General features: G+C 39.8%; 1 protein-coding gene across 1 annotated transcript; it reads right to left on the reverse strand.

The window, feature by feature from the left end:
• Positions 1-1,984: 1,984 nt before the first annotated feature.
• LOC140246675 (uncharacterized) lies at positions 1,985-19,340 on the reverse strand. Its single transcript, XM_072326016.1, has 2 exons — positions 19,136-19,340; positions 1,985-10,600 (listed from the first exon to the last, which is right to left on the reverse strand). The coding sequence occupies exons 1-2, from the start codon at positions 19,259-19,261 to the stop codon at positions 3,821-3,823; spliced, it is 6,906 nt and encodes a 2,301-aa protein (XP_072182117.1). The 5' UTR covers positions 19,262-19,340; the 3' UTR covers positions 1,985-3,820.
• Positions 19,341-19,737: the final 397 nt, after the last annotated feature.

Consider the following 19,737-nt stretch of genomic DNA (forward strand, 5'->3'; position numbering starts at 1 on the left):
GACTACAAAATGGCGAACCTTCACAGGGTTTGAGAGTGCTTGCTCTTTGGTCATTGCTTGGATTGGATATCATCGATGAAGAGGAATTCATGCTCCTTTATGTCAACAAACCCACCAACACCGACTTTAGGTACTTCCACTACGAAACTTTCGACCTGGACAATTTCAACGATGATGAATGCAACTCTTATTTCAGGTAGGCCCAGAACATGATTGTGATCAAAACGGTTACAGCTCGTTATTCCGAAGGTTCCTTATTCCTAAGGCTCTTCAGTCCGAAGATTCGTTATTCCGAAGGATCGTTTTTCCGAATTTCATTTTCGGATGAACAAATCTTCGGAATAACGCCACAAATGTTCGGATTAACGAACCCTTTTTCATTTTCGGATTAACGAACCTCTAGGTATAGGGAATTTGTGTGTTTCGGATTAACGAACCTTCGGAATAACGAACCTTCGGAATATCGAACCTTCGGAATAACGAACAGCACCCGATCAACGCAGGGTATTTGTTGTCGTTTTCAGCACAACGCTGATTCACCTCGAAAACAGTCGTAGAAACTGGAGACCCGACGAAACCACAGATTTGACGCATGCGCAGATAAGTCCGTTGTGATTTCATCCGTCGTAGAACGATTCGTCGTGCAAAACGAAAGCTCCCTATTATCAAAATAAAACCTGCCGCTGTATGCGGTCAACACACATATTGATAATCCAGTACACGCTTTGTACACGACTATGCAAGCCACATGATCACTCTCAACATAAAGTGCCTTTTGAATTCATTAATTGCTACGGCTTTTTATTTTTCATTTTATTTCATTTCCGGCCAAAGTATTATATGACAATTTTTCGTTAAAAACAAGAGAAATAAATAGAAAAAAAAAATTATATGAGACCCGGAAGTGCCATCAGAAATATTAGTTACTCGTTGAAATGTGAAAAGAAAAAAGTAGAGGACTTTAATAAGACTGATGGATGCAGATGGAGACAGTCAGCAATAACTGCCTTGTGAGAAAAAAAAAAATCATATAAAAGTTCTTTTGAAACAATAAAGATCAGCACAATTTTACGATTTTTGTCATGGTGTCTATGAATGACTATCTTGTGTATACAAGAGGAGGTCTCCAAAGATCCAGAATCCAAAATTCAAAGTCCAAATTTGGACTTGGGCCATTTGATTGCAAGGCACACAATACTTACCAACTGAGCCACCTCAACATCCTATTCTAAAATGTAACAAATGTGATGTGCATACATTAACCTACACATATAGTACATTCACTATACACATGGTACCTACATTCAAACGCACTAGGTCCATTGCAGTGCCGTCTATTGTACGGCATAGCATAGGCATAGAAATTATCTGTCAAGTAATTTTTTTCCACGTCTGGACTTAGTCAGTGAAATGAAACCAAAGAGATTTTTTTTTTTTTCATCACTACTCATATAGGAACCCTAAGCTCTTTGAATGAAACCGCATACCGGGAAGAATCGAACATACATTGTATATTTGTTGATTTATTTTTTTTTTTTTTTAATGTTGAAGGTTTCAAATTGTAGATATAATATGAGACTCCAAAAATGATATATTTCTGTCAAGTTATTGTTTGAATTCTGATGCCTCTGTTAGTGTGGTCTTCATGCCATAGAGTGTGTTTCCTCTGATATCTTTTTCTTTGTGGTGTAATTTACTGATCGATGTTTTTATTCTTTCATAAAGCGTATACGTCTATTATTGTTTCCATTGCCCAGGATCTGGTCGAGCCGTTTAAGAATAAAAATTCATTGTCATTTTCTACTAATTTCTCCACCCCCCCCCCCCACCCATATCCGTCTGTCACACACACAACCACACACAAACACGTGCAGACACATTTTCCATTTCTCCCTTTTCAGACAGTCCTTTACAGCAAAGCAGCTGTCGTGGCTGTACTAACTTAACCATCATCTCGAAGTAAATAATAGACCACCTGGAGTGATTTAGTTACAATAAAATGACATTTATTTTATTTACATGTTTCTGAGCAAATATAGTGCAGTATTATATTCATATTTTATTCATCGTTACATACCTATACAAGCATGTCATTGCTCAGTCTGCATGGGATACACTTGCGATATACTTATGTTATACTTTATGAAGTCATTTCCCCACAATAATATCGCAGGTCATGCGATGAAATTATCATGAACGTATATTAACAGAGAGTACAATGCGACAAAGTTTTATACTGTATACGATAGAGTTGTCGAGTGTCAATGTCACAATTCATACGGCCTAAATATTTACAGACACTTTCGTAGAATATAGTCTTATCAATACAGTCTTTTAGTAAAAATTTACAAACTGTATTTTCTCAAACAGACAACACGCACACACTGAAAAACATGAGCGAACTTTCAAGAAATATACATCGCACTTGCATAACATCGTTAATGAAGTCACAAAGCTGAATCATCGCTCATCAATGGTAAACTATGAAGGCTTCTAACAGATTTATGTGATTAAAATCGTGCAAAGAGGTCCACTGCAGTACCGTAATAAACATTCTTCCTTCTAAATGAAAAACAAAACAAAACAAAAACAAAAAAATGGGTCTGACGGTGAACTGCAGTGATATCCACATAGAAGGTACATAAAAAAACAAATACACATGGAAATTTAAAGATTATTGCAATGCTGAGGGTTGACCAGAATCTGCTTCTTCTTGCCTCAAAATACAGATTTGAAACGTCACAGTCAATTTAACGGATTTGACGTTTACACATGCCAATTTTGGGTCATCCCATAAGAGATACCCGCGAGTCACACGAGGCTGACGAGTTCGACATTGCAAAATGGTCCATATAAGTCATACACCTTTGAGTCATACAACTTACAAGTCATACAGACCACAAGCTAATGGCCACCAAGTAAAACAGATAGTACAGATAATAAGGCCCTCGAACTCGACATTGCAAAAGAGGCAAAAAAAAAAGGTCTTTGAGCTCGACACTATATTATACATTATGCCCCATCATGTATTGCGGAGCTCGCGGGTTGTTTTCACCTATAAGTATGTACCGTAGTGTCTGGCTCGTGGGCTGAATGACTCGTGGACACGAGTTTATGACGTGAACTCACTAATACAGATGTTGTTCTTTGCATACCATGTGACCGCTAAGTGTATACGGTACAATGTAGTAGGAAATCACCCAGCCTTGAGTCGTGAAAGTCAGAAACGACATTCCTGACTGTAAATACAAAACCTGAAATAAAGTGTTATAAGTATGAGAAAAGCATAACCATAATAAAAAGCAATGAAATTATTAAAAAAAAATACTTGCAGTGATAAACATTCAAACTAGTTAGTCAGAATTTCATTTACACAATATACAGCGGCGCCCGGCAGCCGCAGCGGTAGAACAACTTTACTTTACAATCATAATTATTATGATTACAACATTTAAAAGTCAAACAGTATTGTAGATGGAAGTTAATGTTCCTATTTCAGGTGGGAAATAAAGTAACGGAAGGATGGTTAACAGTGCAACCCTTAAACCTTACGGCTTTACATATCATTCTAAATCATGCGAGAGAGCAGCAAAATGTAATGCTTACTCGATATTGTAGACGCTTATGGGATACTTTCAAAGATCGTAGACATTCAAGTGTTCAAATGTCAACTAGTTAAATTCTCACTCTGATTTCTTTAGCAGTATACAAAATCAACTGCAATGTATCAAGTTGCATATGATATTCAACAATATTACAACGAGCTGTTGCTGCTTTTCGTTCTCTGTGGCAAACTGAGACCTGTTTTCACAAATAACGGTCAAGTCGAAGGATCCGTTCCATGTGGTTTCTTCACCAGGGATTTGCCTTTTTTAGACCGGCCGTAAACGTTCTTCCCTGGTCTGGTGATGGCACAATTATTTTCTTTCTGTTTAACTTCAATTCTTTCGAAGCATCGGGACTGATCGCGTTTCATCTCTTCGCTCTCTGTAGTTTGTCGGATGTTCGATTGTGACTGCTTGAAACAACCATCATTTGCATCATTTGGTGAAGGGCAGGTGTTGAATCCAGAATTGAAAATGTCAACACTTTCCCGGCTTTCTGTCCCGTCCGGAGAGCTAAGGTATGAACAATCAATAAACTGACCTTCAAGTAAAAAAGGCCCTGGCAGTTCGGAATCCGAACTTTGACGAGATTCGCGTTGGTTGACTGATCGTCTCATTATCTCTCCAGGATCCTCGGATAGCATTTCTTTCTGAGAGGAGTCAATTATTTCTTGCTGCAGTACAGTGGCCCTCTCTTTGAAACGCTCAATATACTTGGCAAGTGGTAGATCGTCGTCTGAGTCCGAGGATTCAGTGACAGTATTCTGGCGTTTAGTGACTGCACGATCCTGTCTTCTGCGATTTCTACCAGGGTTAGAGGCTGTGGACACTGCTCTTTGAAATTCCAGGTCACCTGCACCGTTGATTTGTAAAGCATGTGCCCCATCGGTATCAACAACACTTCCGCCACTCGTCCTTGCGGAGTCCCCTTCTTCGTGGCAGTTATTTCGGTTAGCCGTGCCCGCCGAATAGTCTGGTGAAGAAGATGGTCTATCATTTGACCCGTGCATTACCCCTCTGTGAGCTGGCCACTGCAGACGATTAAAGACAGCTTTCTGAGTGGAGATACTCTGAAACTGAGCTTGCAAAGGAGGAGGGGATTGAGTTGATTCCGATGACTGGTAATCCTCATGGGACAGTCTCGTCTCAACACTGTTTGGTGTCAAAGCTTCGAAGGACAATCCATTGGGAACGTCTAATATCTGATTAGTGCCGTCCTTCTGAGGCGTCTCCTCTTGCACCGATGCACTTTCACTTCGTTCATCCCACGCAGTTTGAGCGGTTTCGTCGTGAAATGATCTTTCATTTACAGTCCCTTCAACACTGTACACAGATTCGTCAGAATCAGCATCACAACTTTCGTGTGGTTTGGAGGACTGTCTTGCCTGTTGGTACCCCTCCAAGAGAACCATCAATGAATTAGCTACAGCCGGAGGAAGGTTCATACCTTCTACATCTTCAGCCGTGACCGGAAGTGACTCCATGTCGCTGTAGTTTCCCGTGTAGCGCAACAGATCCTCCCATAGCTTCATCATCTTAGATTCCAGTCCAGTTCGTCGGGTAGCTGGAGGACTGTTGTTACAAGGAAGATGTGCTTCTTTTGAAACTGCCGTCTCACATTTCGCGTCATTAAGAGTTGCCCAGTAGCATTCATTCCAAAGCCGTGCGGAAAGCGAAGCTAGAGTACTTCTCCTTTTAGGTTTCTGATCGAAGTTACCTTTTTCACTCACGTCTTGAGAGTTTTGTTTCTGCACAGAATCATCGTTGTCAACTTTCTGAACATCTTTGACAAGCGCCTTCTTCCTCAGTTTTGAATTCTTTTTCCTACTGCCAGACCAGGTCTTTCGACGTGACGTCGAGGTTCGGTCGAGTGACTTTTTCTTGCACCATCTGTATTTGGTGTAGCCTCTGGTCTTAGTTGCAAATTGCTTCACAGTACTTTTCGAAAGCTTAGGTGATGAGAGGTTCGCTGACTGCTTCGGAGAGTGGCATTCATCTGACGTCATAGTTCCAGTGTTTCTCAGTTTCATCTTGCCATCCGAACGTTTCTTGATACGTCTGACAGTCTCCTCAATTGAAATGAGACTACTATCATACTCAAGTGTTCGCTCACTCGAATTTGACTGTCTGGATAGAACTTCCTCTCGAAGAGAGATTAAATCCTCTAGTTCCGACGTTTCTGTAGAGTTGAATGGTTTTTCCTGTTCATCGGTGCAGGAAGGGGATCCAGTTCGCGGAATTTTGTCGCGTGGCTTGCAGACACTTCCGGTTGATTCGCGATCGCGTTTTTTCTTTTTCTGTCTCTCCTTACACGAATCACTAGTTGAAATGACAGAATCGGAAATACCCTCACTATCAATCCCGTTTAGAGGATTTTTGACTAGCGAATCTGAACTTGCTTGAATTCCTCTTGAGATCAAGGAAACGTATTCGTTCGGTTCATCATCATCGCTATTTCTCTCGCCTGCTTCACGTGATCGCTCTCCTCCACGCATGCTCCGTTTTGTTGAAGTTGCACCCTTTCTTTGTTTTTGTAGCTGTTTTAGCAAACGCTGGAATTTCACTGCAGCACTACTTCCAACTGACTTCGTGATGTTTATATTGCCGATGCTTGTCAGATTTCCTCGAATAATAGGATTCCCGTTGACATGTTTCACTGTTGAGCTTCGTCTCCCCTGTTTCATGCATCTGTGCATATTCGCAAATCGCGACTCCAGTTCTCCGTCACCCTTGTCTTTAGCCTCATTACTATGAGCAACTGTTGAGGAAGGGCCGGGGAAAGCACGTCTCCAGACATCTTTGACCAGTTCTCTGTCTTCTTTGTCGATTAGCTCCACACGCTCTTTGGATGGTCCTGTGAACAGCTTGTCTTTGACAGATTTCATGTGGTTCTTAAACAGGACAGGTTCTGTCGTTTCTCTTACCTCTTCTACAACACTCCTAGGCAGGGTTGACTTTGTTTTGTCTTTGATGGAGGGTTCTTCGTATCTTGAAGATTCTTCAATTTGAACATCAACCCCCTTATCATTTCTGGTCGTCATTGCCGCTGACGTGACATTTTGGGCAGTATTGGAATTTATTTCTTCATCAAAGATGCTTGAAAATGACTCCAGTCCATTAAACTCTTTATCACCTTTCTCTCCCCTCAGAGTGACCTGCGAGAGTTCTTCACGCGTACTGTCAGTCTTATTCACCTTTTCGTATGTTTTACCAACTCTCTCCAAGCGTAAGACAAGTTTTTCCTTACTTCCCGTATCCGTCGTCTCAACTGGCATAAAGCAATCACTCTCTGCAGTACTAGAACTGGTGCACTCATTAACCTCCATTTCGGACGAGGCAGAAGCCATACTCAGCTTCGAAACGGGACTATGGGAAGACGTGTCTTCGCCTAGAGAGATGTCTTTTACCAACCCTTCTCTTTCATCTTTCCTATGAGAGCATTTAACTTGTTTCTTCGTAGCCATTGCCGTAATGCAATTTCTAAGAAACTTCACTGAGCTCAAGGGTTGCTGCTTTCTTTTCACATCGGATTCTTTAGCTGGCGTTACAGGCTTCTTCTCGGGAATGCCTTCACTTTCGACAGAAGCTCCGTCACGCATTCTCGTAGAATTGTTCCCAGTTGGAGTTAATACTGTCATATTACCTGATACATTCCCTTGGGGTTTGATTTCAGTTCCTTCGCGTTCTTGTGTTGTAACTGATCGACTGGTCGTCTCATCTTGCTTTGTCAAAGAAGTCATTTCTTTAGTGCATTCATGAAGTCGTCGGATAAGCAGATCCTCAACCTGCTTCAATCGGTTAATTCTTCTCGCGCATTCCCCATTTTCAGTTGTTCCGTGTTTTGAAAGGAAATTGCGGACATTTCGTAGTTCTTTAACCTTTGATGCAATAGCCCGCTGCCGGGACCACCACTGCTGAATCTTGTTGCAGTATTGCATTGCTTCAGCCATTAATGCCTTCTCTGACCCATCGTTTTCGCTGCATTCTTCTGTCAAGACGTCTTTGGGATCCGCTTTGGTCGAGACATTGACTACCGTAGCTGATGCATTCCTGCTCTCAGAATCAAGCCCATGCGTTTGTTCTTGTATGGATACATCTTTGTGACAAGTGACTTTCGGAGTTGACGTGCATAAAGCAAGAGAACCGTTCTTTTCCTTTGTAGGGCATGTCACATGGCCAGTAGCTTCAGGAGTTGAACCTATGTTGACAGTTGAACTTTCCTGCCCACCAATCCCTTTGTCCACTTTCGCTGGCTGAAGTAGCTCTTGCTTGTGGGAGATGCTGCTCTTAGGAATTCTTGCTTTTGGCCCAACTGCACTTCGCGTAACGCCCATGAGGGATTGGTTGTTGGGAAGTATCACAACAAGATTTCCTTTAACATCTTTGACCACTGGCACGTTGATATAACCGAGTAGTCCTTGGAGAGAATTTGCGCTCTCTGTAGTTGCACGATGTGGTGTGTTACCATCCGGCTTGACAACACAGGATGCAGCCGTATTCACACTGGACTTTCGACTCTCTCCCTCGTGCATGACGTCTAAAGTTGGGACTCTCAAGCTACTACTGTGTGAAGATTGAGAAATGCCTTGATAAGCTGTAGTGATTGTCGGCTGCATAGCAGCTTGACTTATTTGGGGGTTTGATGCATTTTGCTGCTCACCTGTCTTCTGCTGAGTTACATCATTTGCTCTTGTTTGAAAGCTATTAGGCCTACAGCCTCCATTCGTTTTAACAAGAACATATGGAGAAATCTTCGATGATGTCGACAAGTTAGCGTTACATGACTTCACCCCAGTCGAATGTAATCCTACTGAGACTTGATTTTCCGCTGGAAGGCCGTTCAACACTATGTTGCCAAGTCCTGGCAGTAGGGCGTTGTTACGTGGCGTAAAAAAGGCACCATGACTAGTCGGAAAGGTGACTGAGCTGTTATTTTGAAACTGTTGGAATGGATTCTGAAGGCCAAACTGACATGAAGACAGTGTTCCGTTTATTATTGGCGTGTTCCCGCCCACACTGTAAGCCTGACCATAAATATTATACAAAGTGCTCTGAGCGGGGGCAGCTGAGAAGGAAACTGGTGCTAGTTTCTCCCGTATTACGATTGGCTCTTCATGAGGCTTCACACATCGCCTCGAAAGCTCGAGAAAATTAGTTCCTGCTTCAGTATTTCTGTCGCGGTGACCATCTGGGACACAAGCGTTCGTAATGGGATGTGAAGAGTCAGTACTGGTCTGTGGTCTGTGGTCTCCTGTGGAACCAAATGGTTCACTATCAGTTTCCCCTGGAGGAGTTTCAGGGTGTCGGACGTTGCTGTCTTGCCCCGTCACAGTCGATGTCTCTACAGTCTCTTCATCTACAAAGACTGAATGCTGTTCCCTGCTTTCATGCTTACTGGCTGAAGTTAGGCTGTCAGTAGAAATACCTTTGGTGAAAGAGGAAACATCAGTGTGTGAGTTTTCTGGCGCTTTAATGACTATGGAATCCGTCTTATTCGCTGGAATCGCTACACTGCTGACACCTTCTAAGTGATCTACAACAACGGGAAGTCCTTGGTGTCTACCGTTTATTCGACTTGCAGTCTTGTCCGATTGGCATTGTTCAGCAAGAACATTGTCGGTGTGCGGTGATTTCGCTTTACTTTCAGTTCCCAAAACGCCTCCGGTAGAAGTTTCCATGCGGTACACAGCAGCTGGCTCAACTGCTTTGCAGCTCCCTGTTGCGTCCTTGTCATCTGAACACCTTATGTTTGCATCAATATCTTCTAGATCCAAAACCGTTTGCGATGCCTTACGGGCAGGAATAATCTTGATCTCCTCGACATTAATTGGACTCTCTTTCTGTGCGCATATATCAGAATTGCCGTTCGCCTGGCAAGGAGTGTCTTCGCCAGTGTCTGTTGTAGCGCTGTTGTTTTTGTTTAAACAGTCATGCAGTGCGGTCTCATGGCAAACTGTCAATTCTGACGTCTCGTTTGTCCCTTCACTTGGGTGCACATTTTCAGATAGTCTCCGTTGTATGGAAATAATGGAATCCTTCATTGTGTTATCTGCTGTCTTCTCAACAGGTTTTCTACTTTCGTAGTGGTTACACGCAGAAGTCACTACTTCCGATCTGTTCATACCGATAGATTCTTTTAGTGTCCTGCTCACGTCTTTGACGACTGATGCATCCATTGGTGTAGTTTTGTTTTGTGCCACGGTGTTTTCATCATCCTTCTTTCTTTTTTCTTGTTCCTTCATGTGCATCATGAAAATCGCTCTCTTTCTGAACATTTCGTCTTCCGCTTTTTTAGACAATTCTGTTTTTCTCGGTTGCTGGCTCTTTTTGTTGTCAAAGCCGTAGGAGTAGAGTCTCGGTTGGAAAGGCGGCAAATAGCCTAAGTATTCTTTCTTTCTTTTGTCGATGAGACCCTGAAGCAATTTTTGTGACTGCTTACTGGTCTTCTTCATGTTGCTACTGCCTGTGCTTTCGCTGGATTTACCAGAAGAAAATTCATTGCTCCCTGTCACCTTGGTTTTCTCACTTTGGAATATTTTCGAAGCAAAATCGAATCCTTCTGATTGCTCATATGTTGTATCCATAAGTTTAAATCGCCCATTGTTTTCAATCAGCTCAACTTCCCCCGGGCTGTTCAGATCTGGTTCGTTTGCTGACGTTTCATCTGCTACCAACGTCGCTTGGGGCTGGGTTTTACCCCCACTTTCGCCAACAGAATCAAGACAAGGGCTGCCAATAGATGGAATTTCCAGCAACGTCCTCTTGCGCCAAGAAAGATTAACGTCAGTTCGATACCCCTTCTGGAATCCTTTGGACGTTCTCGGTTTCTGGTATTTGCGCTCATTCCTGATGGCGTAAGCGGGAGTCTTGCTTTTGGTCCATGTGCCTGAACTTTTGTTGAGGTTACGCACTTGGTGGGCGTGTCCAGATGTGCGATCGAGTATTCCAAACGATGAGCAGTTACGATGATATTGTGTGGACCGTGGATTGTTTGTCTGTGTGAAGAAAATTATGAAACAGCTGAAGAGACAATGTCATCTGTAATAACAGCCTTAAGTCCACAGGATTTGAATGAGAAAGGGAACAAAGAAAAAGCCACTTTTGCTCTTGGCCGAAATGCATCGTTATAGTTGGAAGAAATTCGTTGACAGCGTTTATTACGCTATTTCATGGTATATTCACTTGAATGGATTATTACCTGCGGAAGTAGTGTTGAATGTGATGGCAGTAGTTATATAGGTTAACGCGTTAAAACAATATGCTGTTTCCATGGCAACGTACTTTCAGCCGTTTTCTGTTTTTTATGTCCACTTCTCCACTAACGTCTGAAAGCTAATGTAGTTCGAATAGCTATCTCTCTCTCTCTCTCTCTCTCTCTCTAAAGGACAAGAAAAGAATAAATCTTGCACGTTCATACATCTATGACAATATATCCGGTAAATTTCGTTGCAATTCTGAACCACTGAAAATTATTCGCTTCGCAGGTTTCACTCCCTAATTGAATTTTCCTATTGAGATGCGTCGTGCATCTTGATGCACGTTGTAATTGCAAACCATCACAACAGCAAATGCTATTTCAATTGCGTCACACACAGAAAGCTGTCTACTCAGCGGTGTTTTCTCTAATTTCCTTAATATTTCACGACTTTGGAATGAAGACACATCTCGGAAGAATCAGTGTGCAAATCAGAACGTCAATTTTGTAAATACGTGACACACTGAAATTCAAATCACTTGGCCATTTTAGGTACTAATTCGGTCTGCAATCTTGCAACAGTTCAACCTACACGGAGAGTTACCATAGGCCTAAATTTTGTTTAGCGAGGTTATACAAAATAATTAGCAAAACAGCCATGTTATCAGCGACTTAGTAGTTTTACAAATGACATGTTGGCATTAAATGACTTACTGCACAACATGCTATATTGAACAAGCTAGAAATGTACCACTGAAGATGATGGGATTTTATATTCCCACCTAAACGTTTGTACAACTAAACTCTTTGGGGGAATGTATATAAACGTATATGTGTGTGTGTGTGTGTGTGTGTGTCTTACACAAGTTTAAATCACAACCACCACGTATGCCAAAGTTCCTCTGCATCCAGAAGAATTTCAGTCTGCAAGACTTATCCCTGATTTTTTTAAGGCAACAACGTACTGTTACCATGGCAACACACTTCAACTACTCTAACTTTTGTCCTCCACAATTTAGTACAAAATTCCACAAGCATATACCAAATTTGACTTGAATCACTTAAAAAAACTGGAGAGGTTCTTTCTGCAAGGCTTTTCCTGATTTGGAGGCCATGCATAATGAACTGTTACCATGGCAAATTCATTTTCCGCTATTCATACAAGTTAAATGAGGGACTACAAACTTTGATTGATCATTGCTCCAAAACTGGACAAGTTCTATCTGCAGGTTTTTCCTTATTTAGGGCCATAATCAACTGCTACAAATTTCACCTGCACAACTTTATATCACATTCAACGCGGATTGTGTGCCAAGTTTCTTCTTAATCGCCAAAAAAAAAAAAGAAAAAAAAAACAGGAAAAGTTTCGTCTGCAAGGCTCTTAACTATTTGGGGGCCATAATACACATGTACATTGTTACCATAGCAGGATTTCCATTACTTTTTGATGAATGTGTCTTGCACAACATCATAGTTTCATGTTTGTCTGTTTGTTTTGTTTTTGTTTTTAGTTTTATGGTATTTGGGGTGTCATTACAAAAGTTTATAAGTTGTTTGATCAGCTAGCGTTTTACCTGATATTGATGGCTATACTAGTAATTTACTCCCCCCATGGCAACGCACTTCTGCTGCTGTTTAAGGAAAAAAAAAAAATCTTTCACGAATCTATATTGAGCTTAACATGGGTGCCGAATTTCTGTGGAATCACTTGAAAACCGTTCAATCGGCGAGCATTTACCTAGTTTTATGTGATTTTGATGGGGATTATGAGGACGCTAATGTGCTGTTCCCACAATCACACATTTTCCGGTACTGGTACGAAATGTGTCTAGGCAATTTGACATGAAAGATTAACGTGGATTGAGTAAAATCACCAATGCCAGTTTGAGGAAAATCGGACAACCTATATTCAAAAGTTTTGAATTTCTTAAGTTTCAGCGCCGCCATCGCTTGATAAGAGAACTTTACATTTCATGACGTCAAGTATAGACAAAAATAATCTTTTTTTAAAGCACCAGGAGAATTCCCCAAATCTTCATATTTTACAAAAAGTACATAATACTATGGCCCAATGTGTCTGGTTGATAACGTTTGATGCTTTTTGCTAGTCACCTGGGGGGAACCACAAGAGGTCGGCATCTTTTAAGGCAACAACGAACTGTTACCATGGCAGCACACTTTATGGCATCTTTCGCCTGTTTTGTGTGAGTAGGTAGGAGGAGGACCACTTTAAACGGTTAAAAACAACCTTTGCGATGAAGGAAGGAAGTGGGATCTTTGACGCAAGTCAGTCGTGGTTATTTACACACGGGACCCCCATCAAGGCCGTGTCAGACCTTTCCGGGCAAGCCTTGCGTGCGACTTGCGAAGAACAATTTTTTTGCAACCCGGAGGTCCCCGCAGATGCCCCGCACATGACAGTACAGTACCTAGCACGTACTATCTCACCCATATTTACTCGGAGTTGCGTGCGCAAGTCCTCTTTACCCGCAGCAAAGTTTTGGCCCTGTCACATCTTTCCGAGCAAGATAATTATTATGTGGATTTGATGCATGTGGGGATTTTCCAGCATACCGGACAATTTCTGAGGGCAGACAAAGATTTGGGCGAGTTTCGCATGTGTCTTACGTGCAGGACACGTTCTACTTAAGTTCTACTTGCGGGTATTCTGTGTGACCTGCGTGCAATCCCCGCGACTCACCCGGAAAAAAAGTTTTGGTCATGCTCAAAACTTGGCTGCGGGTAAATCGGACTTGCGGCGCACCTCCGGGCAACTACGAGCGAGATACGCGCTATCGTACTCTCAGGTGTGGACCAACTGCTGGGAGGTCCGGGAAGCAGAAAAAAACAAAACAAAACAAAACAAAGACAAAAACAAAATCGGCGCAAAGGAATTTCATGTTTTCAGGGCAATAATCAACGCTTGCATGAAAAGGTAAGCCACCGTGTTTTTTTCTTGCTACTAGAAAAGTGAATGTGGTTTGAATTTTTTTTTCTTCTTTTCTTTTCTTCTAATGCAGCATGGACGTTACCAAACTATGGATTATGAGAATTCATAAATCGTCAATCGATCGTCCGATTTTCCTCCGATTTTCACTATTATTGTGTTCCACTATTCTTGCTGTTTTCAATCAATCCTCTTTCGGGTTTTGGTTTTCTTTAGGCTCAACATACACTTATGTAATATACCAAAATTTCAGTTGATTGATAGATAAATAAAAGTTGTTCGATCTGCGAGCTTTACAGCTGATCTGCGGACATACATGCTCTGTAACCAAAGCATGGCAACGCACTTTCCAATATTCTTGAACAAGACTATGATGTCTTGCACAGCTTCAATTATTATCAATGGCTCTAGCGCGTGCATCCCAATGTTCGTGTGAATCACTGAAAAACTGGAGTTGTGTTGATCAACACTGAGCCCAGTTCCTGATTTCATGTGTTTATACCGTGGCAACATACTTTTAGCTGCTTTTGAAAAAAAAAAAATAAAAAATTGTCTTGCAAAACTTTACATTGAACTCAACATTTGTGCCAATATTTGTTTGAATCGCTTAAAAAATTGAAAGTAGTTTCTCCGTTTTTCCTGATTTTACGGCCATAATGTGCTGTTCACATCATGGCATAATGTACTTTCTGCTACTCATGTACATGTTGTGTTTTACACAACTTTACATTGAGCTCATCACATGCCAAATTACGTTTGAATCGGAATTACTTTGAGTTATTTGGCCCACAAATTTTCCTTTGATTTGAATATATGCTATTGCCATGGCAGCACATTTCTTGACATCACCAAGCTTGAATTTCTCTTGCACGACTAAATAATCAGTGCCATCATAACCATTTTTTTACAGGTCCCTATTCCGGCTCAAATGTTCGAGAACTGAGAGGGTAGTTCGATCGACAACATTTTGCGTGATTTGTATAAGAAGAAAAGAAAAACGGTTGCCGTGGAAACACATTTCTTGACACTCACAATACAGAATATCTTGCACAATTTATCATTACATCATTTATTTACATCATTGTTTCTAGTACAAGGAGAGAGATGGTGCTATAATACTGTGCAAAATCCAAGCACGATTTCTCACCATCAGTCACCTGCAGTGATTCATTCCTTGCTGGTAATGATATCCGTTATTCCGAGGGTTCGCTACTCCGGAAGTAAAGTGTAAGATTCCTTAATTCGAAAAAAAAAAAGTGCCTATCAGCGAAATGCGAGCATTATTTTGTTTTCTGATCAAGGAACCTTCTGAATGACGAACCAATTTTCATTCTCGGATTAACGAACCTCCGGAATAACGAGCCGTGTATTTTAATAATAATAATAATAATAGTGGCTACTTGTATAGCGGCGCACAGGTCCACTTTTCAGTGCTCATGGCGCTTCAAAAATTAAAAAATATCATATATTTACATGCATATACATATTCAAACATTTCAACAAAGAAGAAAATGGTAAACAAAAGCAAATATATACCAAATAAAGAATACAACATATATCAATTAAAAATACAATATTGATCCAATCTTAATGACATACAGTCCTCAGTATGAAAGGAACAGATAAGTTTTAAGTTTGGATTTGAATGACTCTGTAGATGACAGTTCCCTTAACTGAAGAGGCAACTGATTCCACAATTTTGGTCCCATAACGGAAAAAGCACGATCACCATACCCATGTTTTACTCTGGGTGTTTGGAGTAAGAATGCATCTGATGATGAACGTAGCCTTCGTGTCGGATTGTATTTTTGAACAGAATTACTTATGTATATTGGGGGAAAAAATGAACTGAATGATGTACTAATAACAGAATCTTGAAAATAATCCTTTTTTCTACAGGTAACCAATGTAAGGAACGGAGAACTGGTGACATGGAATCAGACTTATTAGCAAAAGTTAACAATCGGGCAGCAGAATTTTGCAACCGTTTACGTTTTTGATCATTAATTCTCTTGCAGATTTTGTCTTCCGAGATAGCAAACTTGAACCCATACATTCCAAAAGTTTCATTATGATCATTGATGACAATCAAAAGGAATAACCATAAGTATGTCCTGCAAAAGATGTTTAAAATTTTACATTTTGGAAGAAGAAAAAAAAATCAATCTTTGCGTAATTAGTGATGAATTGATGATGACATTAAGGATACATCGTACTTAAAGAAGAAATGAAAACGGCAGGCTCTAGCCTAGCTCTAAATAACCAATTCCCCTCTAATAGGGTACAATGAAAAAATTACGCTAGTGAAAGTTGACCTAAGGTGTGTGCTTAAAGGGGCATTACAGACAACTCATGTAATTTTATATGAGGTAAGCTGTCGATAGCATTCCATGTACAGATTGAATCGTGGAATTCACTGAGAGCCTTGAGCAAATAAAGCGACTAAATTAAAAAATATATATATCACATGAACTAAACAAGGATGATGACTATTGTCATTCGATTACAATATAATTTGCTGCGTTGATTTCAACTGTGCATGATTTATGGATGTTTTCTTTTGTTCTACATCCCTTGTTAACTAAACATTATGTAGATGCATGTTGCTTTGTCATTGCCCTTGTTTATTGTGATTTCTAGTTATTGTTTCAAATTCTAATATGAATGTTCTCAAGATTTCACTTTTTGAAAACATTCTCATTCTTAATAAAAGTCACTATAAATTCTGCAGCTCTGTATCCGGTTAACTAATTTTATAGATAATCAAATGTAAAAGTGAAAAAAAAAATCGTCTGGATGTCGTTACTAAAAAGGAAAAGACCTCTTAGGAAGTAATTATGTCTGCTTCACGTACCTCTGACCACTACGTCACTTATCGGTAACTACAATTTCAAGTTATATTTTTGTTATGTTCTGTTTTATTTTGTTAACCTCTATCATAACTTATTGCCAGTTCGCGAAGATCTTTTTGATATAATAATTCATACATCTAATGTCTTTTATTATGTACAAATGCTTAATATATGGGGAAACAAATCAAAGAATGAAATCAAATCAAAACTACTTGAGATCAACGGTACACTAATATACTTTGTGTCAGAGAGAAAAATATTTGCACATTATTTCATGGATCTGATAATTTATCATTCTTGATTGGTTAGTGATTGAAACAGAAAGAAAGTTAACGACAACGGGTTCAGGAGATCCTGATCATGTAATCGCCTAAGACTTGTTGTATAGGTTTAACACTCGAGTGTGGTAACTAGGTCATGATCATCGATATATCGATCAATGTGTGGATTCTTGCTTGGTCGTTCCTCGGCAAGCAACAATTTGCAAAATTTAGCCAATACTTTTGGAACTCCGTTCAAGAATTAAGGTAAGAAAAGTTGGTAGATCTCTTATTTGAGGTCTATAACAATAAGTTATTTCAGCCTTTGGCTCGATGATGATGGAGACCTATAATGCTATTGATTTCATTCTCCAATCTCGACTGAGACAAGTGTCATTAATTCAATTTGATTTCAAGTCCATATTCCTTCCAAGTTGATTTTCCCTTCACGGATAGGGTAAAATCAGACGAAGAAAATGCTAACAATTCATGAAACTCAGATTCCTGTTATGGAAGTTATGGAATTCTAAATCTATTACCCTCTATCATAATTCGTCGAATATCATAATATGCTCCACTGATAAACCTAATGAAGTAAACTTAATAGCGACTTAGGGAAATAAAACTTCTATTTCAAGACGAATGATAACGATTGCGGCTAAATACAGTATAGTAGTCACTTGTTTCAGTCAGTGAATTAGGAACAACATAGAAAAAAAAAAGATTATTTTCAGGATTCTGTTATTAGTACATCATTCATTTCATTCTTTTTCCCCCTGATACTTATATACGTGACTCTGTTCAAAAATACAATCCGACACGAGGCCTACGTTCATCATCATCTCAGATGCATCGTTCCTCCAAACACCCATAGCAGTGCCCAGAGTAAAACATGAATGGGGTGATCGTGCTTTCCCCGTTATTGGGATCAAAATTGTGGAATCAATTACCTATTCAGTTAAGGCAACTGTCATCTACAGAAACATTCAAATCCAAACTTAAAAAGTATCTCCTCTCACACTGAGGAATTGTATTCTTTATCTTGTATCTGTTTGTTTGCTGTTTGCCATTTTCTTCTCTGTTGTCATGTTATTATTGTTAGAGCATTGTATACATGTATAAACGCCATGAGCACTGAAAGGTGGACCTGCAAGTGCGCTGCATAAATAGCCACTATCATAAAAGAGTCTATACTACTTCCGTGAGATGATGAGATGATACTTAACATACCATAGATTATATGATTCATTGTTATCACATAGGTTAGGTAGTCCAAGCCGTCAAGGTATAAATGAAATTTAGGCCAAAAGGGGAGCAAACGGAGATCAGGTTCGATTCCCGCTGGTTCCTCTTTAATGACATGTTAAAAAGAAAATGTATATCAGCAGTTGCGATCTTACAAATTCATTTGCACATGGGGACACAAGGAGGCCCTATATATACCCCATATCTTCATCCCCTGCCTAATGACATTACACCACTCAAATAATTCTTGCTTTTTATGCAAATAATTTTTATGCAAATAATGTCCAAATATAAGGTTTGTTCTTACAAATGGGATACAAGTGGAATATGAAACACCACGTACACTATACTACTCATTCCACATAAAAACAGATTCCATCATGGATACAACCCTAGACAGAATAGGCCTAGACTTCATACAAAAAAAAAAAAAGAAATACCAAATTGTATATTTTGTTAGACCAAAGCTTTCTTTTAACAACATCTTCGCTCAACTGGCTCTCACTTTTTGACATCACCTAAAATTCTGCGCATACTTAATTCACTAATTTGCATGCTATTGTCAAAACATGCAAATTAATACTTTTAGCATGACCCTTGCATTTATTATTCAAGGTTTACTATTTCACACATTAATTAATGAGGAGATCGGACTGCCAACCAGAGAATCTGCATCTTCCTCATCTGTTCCAAAGACCGTTAATAATAAAAATGTTAATAATAATAATAATAATAATAATAATAATTATTATTATTATTATTATTATTATTATTATTATCATCATTATTATTATTATTATACTATCGGGTATTATTATTATTATTATTGCATTCATTTGGCCCTTTATACGGGTGATTTTAAGCGCACAATAGTTACGGGACTAAGTGAGTAAGTGATTTTATTTTGGGAATGTTCTCGCATGGATATCATTTGACAAGTGACTTTTTGTATGACATGATGCGCATAATAATATTAGCGCAAATTTACAAAGTTACTCTAATTAATATCTCTTCTGCTAAAAGAGTCTTACCTTGGTAATGGAAGATGATGTATGCGGAACAAGATTAGTGGATGAATTCTTCGAATTCGGTTGTGATCTCCAGTTCTCATCGTCTGATCGTCTTAATCTTTTCTCGCTCTTCGTTTGACTCTCCATTTCAAGTCATTACTGGACGAAAACAGTTGAAGAATGAAGCCTTCCCTGCACAGCAGTGCCAGCACAATAAACTGAGCTTCGAACCACAACTTCGATTATGAAAACGTTGCATTCTGACATCCAAAACTTTTTGTTGACACAACATGCGCGCGTGTAGCTGTGGAGATGTTTAATAAGCGCGGTCTGCAGCAAAGAAACCACTCTACGTACGCAGCACAATACAAAAGTATGCGCGCGTATTACGCATGAAAGAAATTCCTGCACTCCTTTTGTGCCCTGCGCGCTATCAAAGGGCGGTTGCTATGGTAGCATGAACATAATTATTGTCGATGTTGCATCAGCAGGTTTGAAAAATAGGAGTTTCCCTTCACAAAAAGTCTTTTCTATTCATTCCTAGGAATGAAGGTAGCGCAAAAGGCCTCTACAATCGAGAATGTAACACAATCATAATTATTTAGTAGGTGGAAGTAAAATCC

This window comes from Diadema setosum, chromosome 3 (genome assembly GCF_964275005.1).
Source record: "Diadema setosum chromosome 3, eeDiaSeto1, whole genome shotgun sequence".
In the NCBI taxonomy this organism is placed as follows: domain Eukaryota; kingdom Metazoa; phylum Echinodermata; class Echinoidea; order Diadematoida; family Diadematidae; genus Diadema; species Diadema setosum.